The 13,055-nt window shown below is 40.8% G+C and overlaps 1 protein-coding gene across 2 annotated transcripts in view; it reads right to left on the reverse strand.

The window, feature by feature from the left end:
• The window catches only part of g3bp1 (GTPase activating protein (SH3 domain) binding protein 1), a 57,177-nt gene that overhangs the window by 21,528 nt on the left and 22,594 nt on the right, over positions 1–13,055 (reverse strand). For both annotated transcript variants that reach the window (XM_072512602.1, XM_072512603.1), the window contains exons 4-6: positions 11,603–11,776; positions 10,099–10,189; positions 33–126 (exon numbers count right to left, since the gene is read on the reverse strand). In XM_072512602.1, coding sequence (XP_072368703.1) covers positions 33–126; positions 10,099–10,189; positions 11,603–11,776 — 359 coding nt within the window. The remainder of the gene's footprint in view (positions 1–32; positions 127–10,098; positions 10,190–11,602; positions 11,777–13,055) is intronic.

Below are 13,055 nucleotides of genomic sequence, written 5' to 3' on the forward strand. Positions count from 1 at the left end.
AAGACAAGCTAAGGCAACGAACATTCCTCTACCTCACAGTTGCATCGTAGTAAACCCCACTGTCATCTTGGGCAGCTTCTGGTGACGGCTGACGCTCTTCAGGTTCCTCGACTTCTTCCTCAGACTCTGCAATAAATAAACCAATATGTAATTCTAGTTTCACCACACAAACCCTCATCCTAATGCCCAGCGACAACATGTCCATATAGTTTGCACAATGCCCAAATCTGTCCCTTAAAGAACTGCTTGCAATGAGATAGTGCTTTTAATGCAGTGAAATGCACGCCAGGGGACTCTACAGAAGCATTAAAGAACAAAATATGACTGTAAAAAAGAGATGAGGGAAGTTGACCAAAAGGGAGAGAAGCTACAGGACATGAGCCATGATTTGACAGATAAAACAGGACCAGGTGAGTATAGTCTCCCCCAGCTGGGGACAGCAGAGCATTGATGGATGATTTGGTCAATGATGAAAATGTCAGGGCGGAGTCATTTACGAGTCAGTCACATAGGATTTTTTTTATGCTGACAAGAGTCATTTTAATACTACAGCAAGGGAGGAAACATGATTGGAGGGATGCAAACAGTTTTCAGAAGAGGGCACTGATTTAGATTACAGCATATGGGAAGTTGGAGATGTGGTCAAAGATTGGTGTTCTGAGGGGAGGAGTGATGGCTGCAGATTTAAAGGAGGATCACAGTAAGTGAGACAAGAGCCATTAACAATATTAACGGAGACAGGATGGGTGGTCAACAATTTAATGCGAATCGGGTTCAGGGAGCGGGAGATGAGCCTTGTAGGCATGATGAGCTCAGCAAAGGTATGAAGAAAAATAGTAGAGAAGCTAGAGAAAGATGTGAGATCAGAGCTAGGGCAGATGGAAATCTTAAGGAAATTTGGCCTGGTGGGTTAAATGGAGGGGGTGAAACAGCAGAGGCTGAAGAAATAATGTGCAGCACCATATGCTTTGATAGAAGAATCTAGGTCGTGCCTAACTGCTGCTGTACGTAACTGTTTTAAGCTGCTGTTTAACTGCCATTAGAAACATTGTCTATTGGTGCATGAAACACTGCAATGCAGTGAATGTTGATCATTGTAACATTTCCTCATGATCTCATTTTCAGATCAGAGAACACTTTCGTCAATGTCGTTAACTATTCAGGGCCAATTCTTTGATGAGAGAATAGCTGTAAACATGCAATATGGCCCAAAGTAGTTTAAAAATGGATTGCTGCAAAATCAAGTCAATTATTGGTATGTCATTCACGAGACAGAGAAAGGAATGCAAAAGCCAGCCATAGATTTGGCCGAAGCTAAAGCTCTCAAGGTGATAGCACAACTTCAAAATAGATGCAGGTGAGAATTAAATAAAGTTTCAGACAATGAGCAATAGGTGGCAACTATATAAACTCCTGAAATTACAGAACCCACGACCCATGTTTATGGAAGGCTACGGCATACCAGGCAAATCCTCATGTGCATCAAGCAACCCAACTATTTCAGCCAATTAATTAAACTCCTCAAACTCAGTGCTACCGAGTACCAGCCTCCCCGAACAGGCGCCGTAATGTGGCGACTAAGGGTTTTTCACAGTAACTTCATTTGAAGCCTACTTGTGACAATAAGCGATTTTCATTTTTACTGGAGAAACATTTGAAATACATGAAAATATGACATTTCTTTATTTTGAAAAAATAATTTAGTTATCTTATTTTTCCAATTAAGGGGCAATTTAGTGTGGCTAATACACCTAACCTGCACATCTGTTTGGGTTGTGGGGGCAAAACCCACGCAGACACAGGGAGAATGTGCAAACTCCAGATTGACAGTGATCCGGGGCCGGGATCAAACCCGGGGCTCAGCGCCGTAGGCAGCACTGCTAACCAGAGCCACCATGCCACCCTAGAAATATATTTCAGTGGCAGAACAAATTTGACAAAACAAAAGCTCTTATTTACCTATTTTTCACAAATCACAATAAAAAAGGTGGAAGCCACCAATGAATTAACTATGAGTGGGGACGGGGCAGATTGATTGCGGGCAGCAGTGGCTAGCTAGGTGCGCACACATATGGTGCACAATATTTTAATTTTGTTTTGCATTATTTTCAGTACAAGAAACCATGCCACTTTAACATGAGCTGATCAATTTCGTCAAACAGTGAGTTAGTTCTGAGACCACGTCAAAATGACCAAAACAAAATTGTTGGAAACTGATGGGCAGGTTCAAACATCTTTTTAAAAATAAATTTAGAGTACCCAATTCATTTTTTCCCCCAATTATGGGGCAAAGAGTCGGGATCGAACCGGGGACCTCGGTGCCGTGAGGCAGCAATGCTATCCACTGCGCCACCGTATTGCCCCTCACGTTTGTTGATTGAAATTTAGGACCTACTTGCATACTGTGGCAGCACTTTTTCTAACATTATATATATTGATATATATATATATACTCTGTTATGGGCCAGGGTTTAGAGAACCCCAAAGTGTATCATGGAGTTCACCTGACCCACAACTTTTAATAGATTGTAGTATGGGGAGCACATGGCCCATTCTCCAGGTGTGGTACAGCAGAAATGGAAAAGTATTTTTTAAAGCAAAACAATGTTTATTCTATGAACTCAAGTGAACCTTTTTAAAACATACAGTGAATATCTTAGCAACCATTAATTCAAATACAACCCCCAAAGAATACAACATTAAGTAATGCTTAATAACTTCCCAAACATCCAGAAGATAAAAGAAACACCTTTTAGCAGAAGCACATTAGATTTACATTCACGACTGAGAACATTATAATTCTGAATTCACCAAATGATCAAGAGATAGTCTTTTGATGGCAGAGAGAACAGCAGTACACCTGCTTGGTCTGGCTTCAGCTCCAACACTGAAAACGAAACTAAAACACACCCTGCAGCAGTCTAAAACGAAAGTAAAAAGCTGACAGACAGCCCAGCTCCACCCACTCGGACATCACTGATAAACACCCATTTCTTAAAGGTACTCTCACATGACACCTCCCACCCCCCCCCCCCAAGAAAAAAAACTCATCAACTTCAAGATGGTTTCATTTTTTACCTTTTCACTATCCTTTAAGCAATGCACACAGTAAATATACTTTTTCGTTTCAAAAAAACACAAGCAAACAGGTATAATAATATAGTCCATTTTTTTCCCGTTCTTCTTCCTCCAACTGAAATCCGTCTCGATTGACAGTCTCTTTGAACAAGAAGGTCTCTGCACGATCCATCCATTTCTCTACACCTCGGCATGTCTCTTTAAAGTCAGATACTTTAGTTCAATCTGATCACAGAGTCCCTTGTAATTCTCCAACACGAGCATTGGTTATCACAGCTTTCAGGCAGTCAAATGCCTGTTGAAACTCCACTGTCCATTGAACTTTTCGACGTTTCTTCAGCAAGTCCATCAGTGGAGCAATCACGCTACAAAACTTTTGCACAAATGTTTGATCAAATCCACCCATGCCAAGAAATCGCACTATTTCCCTTCATCTTGAGGGTATTGAAAACTCCTCAATAACGGTTTCACATCCCGTGTGACCATTCGACCGTGTCCGATTGTATGGCCAAGGAAAGTGACTTGGACTTGGGCTTCTCCAATATCACATTTGGCTAGGTTTATCACCAGACCCGCTTCCTGAAGTCGATCGAATAACTCCATCAGATGTTTTAAATGTTCTTTCCATGTCTGCATGAAAATTACCAGATCATCGACGTATACCGCACAATTGGGTAATCCGGAAACAACTTTGTTAGTTAACCGTTGAAATGTGGTTTGGGGCGTTTTTCATGCCAAATGGCATAACTTTGAATTGGTATATACCATCTGGAATCACAAAAGCTGAAATCTCCCTTCGCCCTTTCGGATAAAGGTACCTGCCAGTAACCTTTAAGTAAATCCAGTTTAGAAGTAAAAGATGATTGTCCCACTTTCTCATGCAATCCTCCAAATGTGGGATAGGATAAGAGTCCATTCTTGCAACTGCATTAACCTTTCTATAGTCCACACACAACCGTTGGGTACCGTCTGGCTTTGGTACCATCACTATGGGTGAGCTCCATTGGCTGCAACCCACTTCTATTATGCCATTTTTAAGCATACTCTCAATCTCTTTGTTAACCTGTGCCAATTTTAAAGGGTTAAGTCTATATGGACGTTGTTTGACAGGACCAGCATTTCTCACATCTACATCATGTATAACCATTTTAGTACTTCCCAGTTTATCTCTACAAACTTGCCCATGTGATATCAATTACTCTTTCAGGTCAGTTTGTTTTTCCTCTGGAAGGTAACTCAACAATTTATCCCAATTTTTAAGAACATCCGCGTTTTCCAATTTAATTTGAGGTATGTCAAATTCAGTCATCTGGATTTGGTTCGTCACTTTGAGTTAGAATCATTAAAACCTCCTTTTTCTCTCCTTCCCTTTCAAAGTACCTTTTAAGCATATTCACATGACACACTCGGTGAGTTTTCCTTCTATCTGGTGTTTTTACCACATAATTCACCTCACTTAATTTCCTTTCAATCTGATATGGTCCACAAAACCTTGCTTTTAAAGGTTCACCAACCACTGGTAATACTAAAACTTTATGTCCACTGGCAAAACTGGCAGCACGGTAGCATTGTGGATAGCACAATTGCTTCACAGCTCCAGGGTCCCAGGTTCGATTCCGGCTTGGGTCACTGTCTGTGCGGAGTCTGCACATCCTCCCCGCATGTGCTCCGGTTTCCTCCAGGTGCTCCGGTTTCCTCCCACAGTCTAAAGATGTGCAGGTTAGGTGGATTGGCCATGATAAATTGCCCTTAGTGTCCAAAATTGCCCTTAGTGTTGGGTGGGGTTACTGGGTTATGGGGATAGGGTGGAGGTGTTGACCTTGGGTAGGGTGCTCTTTCCAAGAGCTGGTACAGGCTCGATGGGCCGAACGGCCTCCTTCTGCACTGTAAATTCTATGAAAACTACGAACTTTGGATTTCTTGTCCGCTACCTGTTTCATCACATTTTGTGCAACTTTTAAATGTTGTCTAGCCAATTCACCAGCTCTATTTAATCGTTCCCCAAGATTTGACACCTAATCCAATAATGTAATTCCAATTTCTCACTCAACAATTTTTCCTTAATCAATTTAAGTGGTCCTCTTACCTGATGACCAAAAATTAGTTCAAAAGGACTGTATTTGGTTGACCCTTAGGTGCATCGCTAATTGCAAACAGTACGAATGGAATTTCTTTATCCCAATCCTTTGGCTAATCGTGACAATAAGCCCTCAACATTGTCTTTAATGTCTGATGCCACCTTTCTAACGCTCCCTGCGATTCTAGATGGTACGCAGTTGACTTAAATAGTTTTATTCCGAAGCTATCCATAACTTCTTTTAATAACCTGGAGATATAATTTGATCCTTGCTCCGATTTATTTCTGTGGGTAGTCCATATCTGGTAAAGAATTGAAGTAACTCCTCCACAATCTTTTTAGCTGTAATATAACGTAGTGGAATGGCCTCTGAAAAGATATTTATTCGCACTTTTTGTTTTAGGAAGCGGTCCTACGCAATCAATTAGGACCCTTGTAAAAGGTTCCTCAAATGCTGGAATGGATATTAAGGGCGCTGGTTTTATCACCGTTTGAGTTTTCCCTATCACTTGACATGATTGACAAAACTTAACAACATCTTTCTGTAGTCCAGGCCAAAAAAAATGTTTTTGTATTTTAGCTTGGGTTTGCCTTATTCCCAAATGACCTCCCACTGGTACCTCATGTGCAACTCGCAACACCCCCTTTCTATACCCTACTGGCAATACTACTTGATGAACTTCTGCACACGTTTCAGCCGCCTGCATATGTAAAGGTCTCCATTTTCTCATCAAGACATTACTTTTACGGTAATAATACTCTGCTTTACACTCAGATTCCTCTTCCGTGCATGCTTTCTGATAGATCCGTATATTTCTACATCTTTCTGTTGTAACTCCGCCATTTTTCCTGAACTAAAAATATCCGCCTCATCCTCCCCCTGTTCTTGTTCTTTTTCAACCATCTGATCAAAAATAGTTTCTGATAATTGCACTTCAACTTCATCTTCACTCTTTGATTTCTCGTCTTACCCGGTGACTTTGCGACCTCGTTACTACACAATCCGGAAAAATCCCAGGATATTCGTCCTTCAACACTTCAGTTGTCGGATTTTCCACTGGCTTATCAAGCACAGTAGGCATCACTCCCACCTGTGATCCAGCTTACATCATTACCCAAGATAAACTGTATTCCTGGACAAGATAGTTTCTCTATTACTCCTACTACCACTTCACCACTCTTCACTGGACTTTCCAACCTTACCTTATATAATGGAACACTACTCCTCTCACCCTGAATTCCACATATTACCACCTTTTCTGGCAACATTCTTCCCAAAATACATAATTCCTCATCTCTTACCATTAAAGATTGACTAGCTCCCGTATCTCTTCAAATTGTGACTTCTTTACCTGCTCCTCCTGATACACATGAGTAAACTTTACCCACACAAGTAAATTATTTAAAGATATCTGGCACCTTTTAATCAATCACCTTTTGATCAGGCTGTAAAATCTTTTGCACCTCCTTTGCTTCACTTGGGCTTCCCTTTACCACTTTAACAAACCCCACTGTCTTATCCTGTTTTACCACATCAGCCTTCCCAGTGCTTTTCTTCAACCACCAACACTGTGACTTTCCATGACCTAGTTTATTACAGTGAAAACATTTGAAACTTTTCATTTCTTTTCCACCCTCCTGGATTTCCTTTTCAATCTGAGGTACACTCTCCTTATTATCTCCCATCATATCACCTTTACCACTTGAATATTTCTCATGTCCCCAGTTTCTAACCCTCACAGGCTTAAACTGATGTCGGAAACCAAGCTTTGATTTATGAACTAATTCATAATCATCTGCATTTCTGCTGCTAATCTCGCATCTGCTCTTCCACATGAGTTCTCACAACATCAGGAATTGAATTTTTAAACTCCTCCAAAAGTATAACTTCTCGGAGAGCTTCATACATTTGGTCTATTTTCAAAGCCCTTAGACACCGATCAAAATTACTCTGTTTGAGCCTTTCAAACTCCATGTATGTTAGACCAAATTCTTTCCTTAAATTTCTAAACCTTTGTCTGTAGGCTTTAGGCACTAGTTCATATGCACCTAAGATGGATTTTTTCACCTCTTCATACGTCCCAGATACCTCCTCCAGTAGTGATGCAAACACTTCACTAGCCCTACCGATCAGCTTTGTTTCAATCAGTAATACCTACATGCCCTGTGGCCATTTCATTTGTTTAGCCACCTTCTCAAATGAATTGAAAAAGCTTCCACCTCCTTCTCGTCAAACCTGGGCAATGCGTGGACATATTTAAATAGATTCCACCAAGCCTTCGACTTTTGACACTCTGTCTCACAATCCTCATCAGTATCATCCAACTGCATGTTTCCCTTTACATCTGCCAATTTTAACTGACTGTCATGTTTCATGGCCATTTTCTGAAGTTCAAACTCTCTCTCTCCTTATCTTTTTCCCTGATCTGTATCTCCCTTTCTCTTTCTTTTTGTTCTGCTAGGGCTATTCTTTCTTTTCTCCTTTCTTCGCTCTCCTTTTCTATTTCCTCTCTCTTTCGTATTCAAGCTGCTTTAATTCTTTCTCGTGTTCCATTTGTTTAATTTGTAACTCAAGTTTTGCCATTTCGAATGAGTTAAACCGTATCTCAGGCAACTTTAAATGTTTCGCCACCACCATAATTACCTCACCTTTTCGCATTTTGTCAGGGAATGTCAACTGCAATGTTCTTGCCTAATCTAACAGTCTACTTTTAGTCTCTGTCCGTAAGGTACTGCGTGTGACCGTCTCCACCCCCAAAAACTTCAGAGCTCCTGAAAGAGCCACTGTCCACAACACACTCCCCACTTACAACTAGAATACCACACCTGATAAGCAACCACAATATGCTCACTCCTCACTGTCTTTAAGTTCACTAAGCCAATCCAATAGATAAGACTTTTATCCCCCTCGAGCCCCCAATTTGTTATGGACCAGGGTTTAGAGAACCCCAAAGTGTATTATGGAATTCACCTGACCCACAACTTTTAATAGATTGTGGTATGGGGAGCACACTACCTACTCTACAGGTGTGGTACAGCAGAAATGGAAAAGTATTTTTTAAAGCAAAACAATGTTTATTCTATGAACTCAAGTGAACCGTTTTAAAACATAGTGAATATCTTAGCAACCATCAATTCAAATATAACCCCCAAAGAATACAACACTAAGTAATGCTTCATAACTTCCCAAACAACATCCAGAAGACAAAAGAAACGCCTTTTAACAGAAGCACATTAGGTTTACATTAATTACTGAGAACATTCATAATTCTGAATTCACCAAACGATCAAGAGATAGTCTTTTGATGGCAGGCAGAACAGCAGTACACCTGCTTGGTCTGGCTTCAGCTCCAACACTGAAAACGAAGCTAAAACACACCCTGCAGCAAACAGCCTAAAACAAAAGTAAAAAGCTGACAGACAGCCCAGCTCCACCCACACTCTGACCTCACTGATAAACACCCATTTCTTAAAGGTACATTTCTTAAACACTCATTTCTTAAAGGTACTCTCACATGACAACTCACAGAAAAGGATACCCAATTCATCATGAGCAACATTTTCTCCAAGACAAAAAAAAGAAAACATCTTTGCACATCACTTGAAAATGATATGTAACATTCCATATATGGAAGCAGCTTGTTTTTCTGAAACATTACTCATCAGATTTAATACAACGGAGCTATGGCCCCGACATGATCATTTAATATTTGAGCACTGAATGAGCCAGCACAGGTTAGTGAGGAACTGGTTTGCTTCAACTCTACAATACAGTACTAGACAAAATGGTCTGCAAATCACAGCCTGAATGATAAGTTAGATTTTGAGGAACACTCAAAATAGCAGAATGAAAATGTCTATTTGAAGTACCAATAGTTATGTTTTTAAGAAGCAGGTTTGTTGGAACAGGCTGTGGACATGTAGCCTGCACTCGAAAGCCTTCCCGTTTGTTAGGATCCTCCTATTTAAATCTGATTTTCCTTGTGCATTCCCTTAGTTTATTATCTTGGCTGTTCTAACTTTTGTATCTGGATGAGCAGGCTCCATTTTGTAGAATGAAGTTCACTTTTGATAAGAGGCTTGTAGAGCCACAGTTCTGATCTCTCACTCTCTCTCTACTCTCTCTCTCCTGATGACCTCTCTAAGATCCTGAAGAAAAGGCCTTTCTCTCACTCTCCACAGCCAGTTAAACCTTCAGGAAGATCCAGACCAGCATCAGGCAGGCTGGGTTATTTGAAAACCTCCTTTTAAAAATCTGATAATTGGACAACTCTAATCTTACCTTAGTGAGGCTGATAATTGAGAGTTCTGACTATATGCACATGCCAGAAGATCCAATCCAAACTGGTGGTTTTCAACACTCCCAATCCGAGGAAGATAGCAGACTACAAAGACTTCAACATCAGCAACAAGAATCCTCCATATTTTAAAACTCATCATTTTACCCCTTTCCCTTCCTCTGTGTGCATCTGTCTTGTGCGTGTTTGGGTAGAGGGTGAGACGATCAATGGGGAAAGTAATAGATTAGCAGGCCATTTTTCCAATTTATATATTGCATGTTTTAACCCTTTTGTTGTTAGAAATAGTTCTTGTGTTTTACTTACCAATCTGGTGCCTGTAAGTCATTGGAACAGTCTAGAGCCAAAGATCTCAAAAGCTTTATAAGAATTATTGATGTTGTGACTCCAGGTCAAAGTGGGCTGGAATTGACCACGCCCTAGCCCAGGGTGCCGTGACACATTAAAGAAACTTCCACGGTCATTCCAAATATCCAACAGTTGATGTATGTTTATTATGATACTCAACAGCATTGCAGACAGCCAAAAAATCTTTGCTTAAATAAACATACAAGTACAATAAAGGTGAAACTCCCAATTATTGAATGAACAGTATGGCTGGATTTGTTAGTTGTTAACTTGGGAAATCGAGATATATTTGCTCACCTTCTGGTGGCTCAGTATCCGAATCCCCAAAAACCTCATCTTGATAGCGAAAAATATCATTGTGGACATAAAACTTGTTTGCAACAGAACCCTGAATGGAGAAACAAAGATGGAGCACAAAAAGACAATTACATCAAAAAACATTGATCAATTTCTCCCCCTTACAAAAGTTTATACTGTGGACTTCACAATGCCCAATGTTAGAATCACGGGTTTAATTTTCAGGTGGTGTTGTACTACAGATTCTCCCCCCGCCTGCCCCCACCACCTCCATTCTAAAAAGATAAGACTCCTTGATAGTACAGGGTTCCATACATACCCTTAACTACCTCACCAAATCATCAATTACCATAGATGCATGAACCATAAGCGTCGAAGCACACTTTTGACCCACAGCAACCACACACAAGCGGTTATCCTGTTCTCAGACATTGTGCCATCAAGTACATTTTCAGCAGTTCAGCAATCAGGAAAACAAGTTTTAAGAATCATTAGCAAGAGCAAAATGCTGCTCCGACCAGACAGTACAGGAGATACAAAAGCTCCAAAATAATCAAACCAACCTTATGAAAGTAGTAGTGTACATTGTTCACAGTTTTATGGAAACTGTTTGACAAATTTAGAATTATTTTAGAGAGAACAATTGTAGAATGTAGAGGGATTTCATGCATGAGTCACAAAAGGTTAGTATGCAGGTGCGGCATGCAATCAAGAAGGCTAATGAAATGCTATCCTTTATTACAAGAGAAACTCAACATAAAAGTAAGGATGTTATGCTTCAGTTATGCAGGATATTGATGAGACTGCATCTCAAATACCGTGTGCGGTTTTGGGTCTCCCCAAATCCATTAGAGGTGGTTCAGGCGATTTACTAGATTGAGATCTGAAATTAGCAGATTGACTTAATAGGTTGGAACGGCTGAACTTGTTTTCACTTGAGAGAGGAATAACTTGATTAACTTTATGAGATCCCGAACGGTATTGACAAGATGGACATTGAAAGGATGCGTCCTCTTGTGGGTGAGTCCAGAACGAGGGGGGTACTGTTTTAAAATTAGCAAGTGCCTGCACAGGACAGAGATGAGGACTTTTTTTTTCTCTGAGGGTTGTGCAATTTTGGAACTCTCTGCCTTAGAAGCCAATGGAAGCTGGGTCACTGAATAATTTTACAGCGGATAGATTCTTGTTAGGCTTGGGAATTATAGGTTATTGGGGGTAGAAGGGAACGTGGAACTCAACACAGCCATAATCTTATTGAATAGCCGAGTACGGTCGAGGGGCAAAATGGCCTACCCCTGTTCCTATTTCTTATGATCTTATGAATAAATTTCCCAGGTTCAAAATCTTTCAATTCCAAGCATGATTTGATTATTTTGTGTTTATAGAAATATAATAAAAAAGCACACTAAAAAATTAAGTAATAGGTTTCAGAAAGTCACTACATTGATTTCAATCAGAGGTCTCACAAAAGGAGCAAGGTAAGTGTATTAATCAGTTCTCTTACCTCAGGAGCTAGAACAAAAGTTTGCATGAAGCGTCTCATGGGTTGTCTGTTGTTTGACAGTTCACCCATAACCTGAACTACCACTCCATCATTCAATGTGGCGTGAGCATCTACATGTTTGATCTTTGTGTGGCAGTCACGGAATTGCAGAGACATAACTTTCTTGTGGATCTCCTACAAAGGAAAAAAGCAAGTTCACGTATTCACATTATGAAATCCTGAAACTGCAAAACCCACCACGACTTGCAAAAAGCATTTTTTTTAGTTTTGCTTTAAACATGAAGTCTGAACATATGGAAATAATCCAGGCAACCCTTAAATTTAAGCTTTACATTTCAAAAGGTCTACATGCAGATTATCTTCCATATTTTTACAATTCCACGTCAAAGCTAAATGCCCGTATGAATTTGCTAGCAAAAGGGGATGGGCCAACTACATATGAACTGTAATTTGTCTGTTCCCTTGATACTTACTGACCTGCTGTATTTTTCGTAGAAACCCTACAGTGAACGAGGTGGCCATTTGGCCCATTGAGTCTGAACCGATCTCCGAGCGAGCACACAACCTAGGCCCACTCTCTCACTCTATTCCTGTAACCCTTCACATTGATCATGGCCAATCCACCTGACCTGCACATCTTTGGACTGTGGAACGAATGTGGAGCACCTGGAAGAAACCCACGCAGACACAGCCGAACGTACAAACTCCAGAGTTACCCAAGGCAAGGTTCGAATCCAGGTCCCTGGCGTTGTGAGGCAGCAGTACTAACCACTGTGCCGCCCATTTTTACAGCATTTTCTGTTTCGTAGAAATATCATAGAATCCCTACAGTGCAGGAAGAGGCAATTTGGTTCATTGTGTTTGCACCAACCCTCCAAAAGAGTACGCTACCTCGGCCCACACCCCGTAGCCCCACCTAACCTGCACATCTTTGAACAGTGGGAAGAAACCAGGGCACCAGGAGGAAACCCACGCAGTCACCCAAGGCCGGAATTGAAACTGGGTCTCTGGTGCTGTGAGGCAGCACTTTAACCACTGCACCAACCTGCCGCCCTTTTGATTAGCAGCTTAGCATTATTTTGCTTTTTCACTTGGTTTCAACAAGGTGCTGTTTTAAGAGTTGGTAAATTATAAACAAAACTGCACATTTCATGTTGCTGGCCTCATCAAACCTTGAAATCATCCAATCCCTACAGTGCAGGCCATAAAATGTTGAGCTTGGGTGGCAAATCAGAACTCCAGTCTAAGCCCCTCATGCTGAACCTCTCTGTTCATTAGTCCACAGCTTGAAAACATTCATTGATGATCAGTAAAAATTTAATCCCTCAAGAGGTGAAGAGAAGAGCAGCGAGGCTTATCCAAGTGTCAGAATTCTGCATTATGAAAACACAGGACTATTCATCCTTGAAAAGCAACGCAAGGCAGGGGACTGTAAAAATACACAAGCAGGCAG

This window comes from Scyliorhinus torazame, chromosome 7, assembly GCF_047496885.1.
Source record: "Scyliorhinus torazame isolate Kashiwa2021f chromosome 7, sScyTor2.1, whole genome shotgun sequence".
Taxonomy (NCBI): Eukaryota; Metazoa; Chordata; class Chondrichthyes; order Carcharhiniformes; family Scyliorhinidae; genus Scyliorhinus; species Scyliorhinus torazame.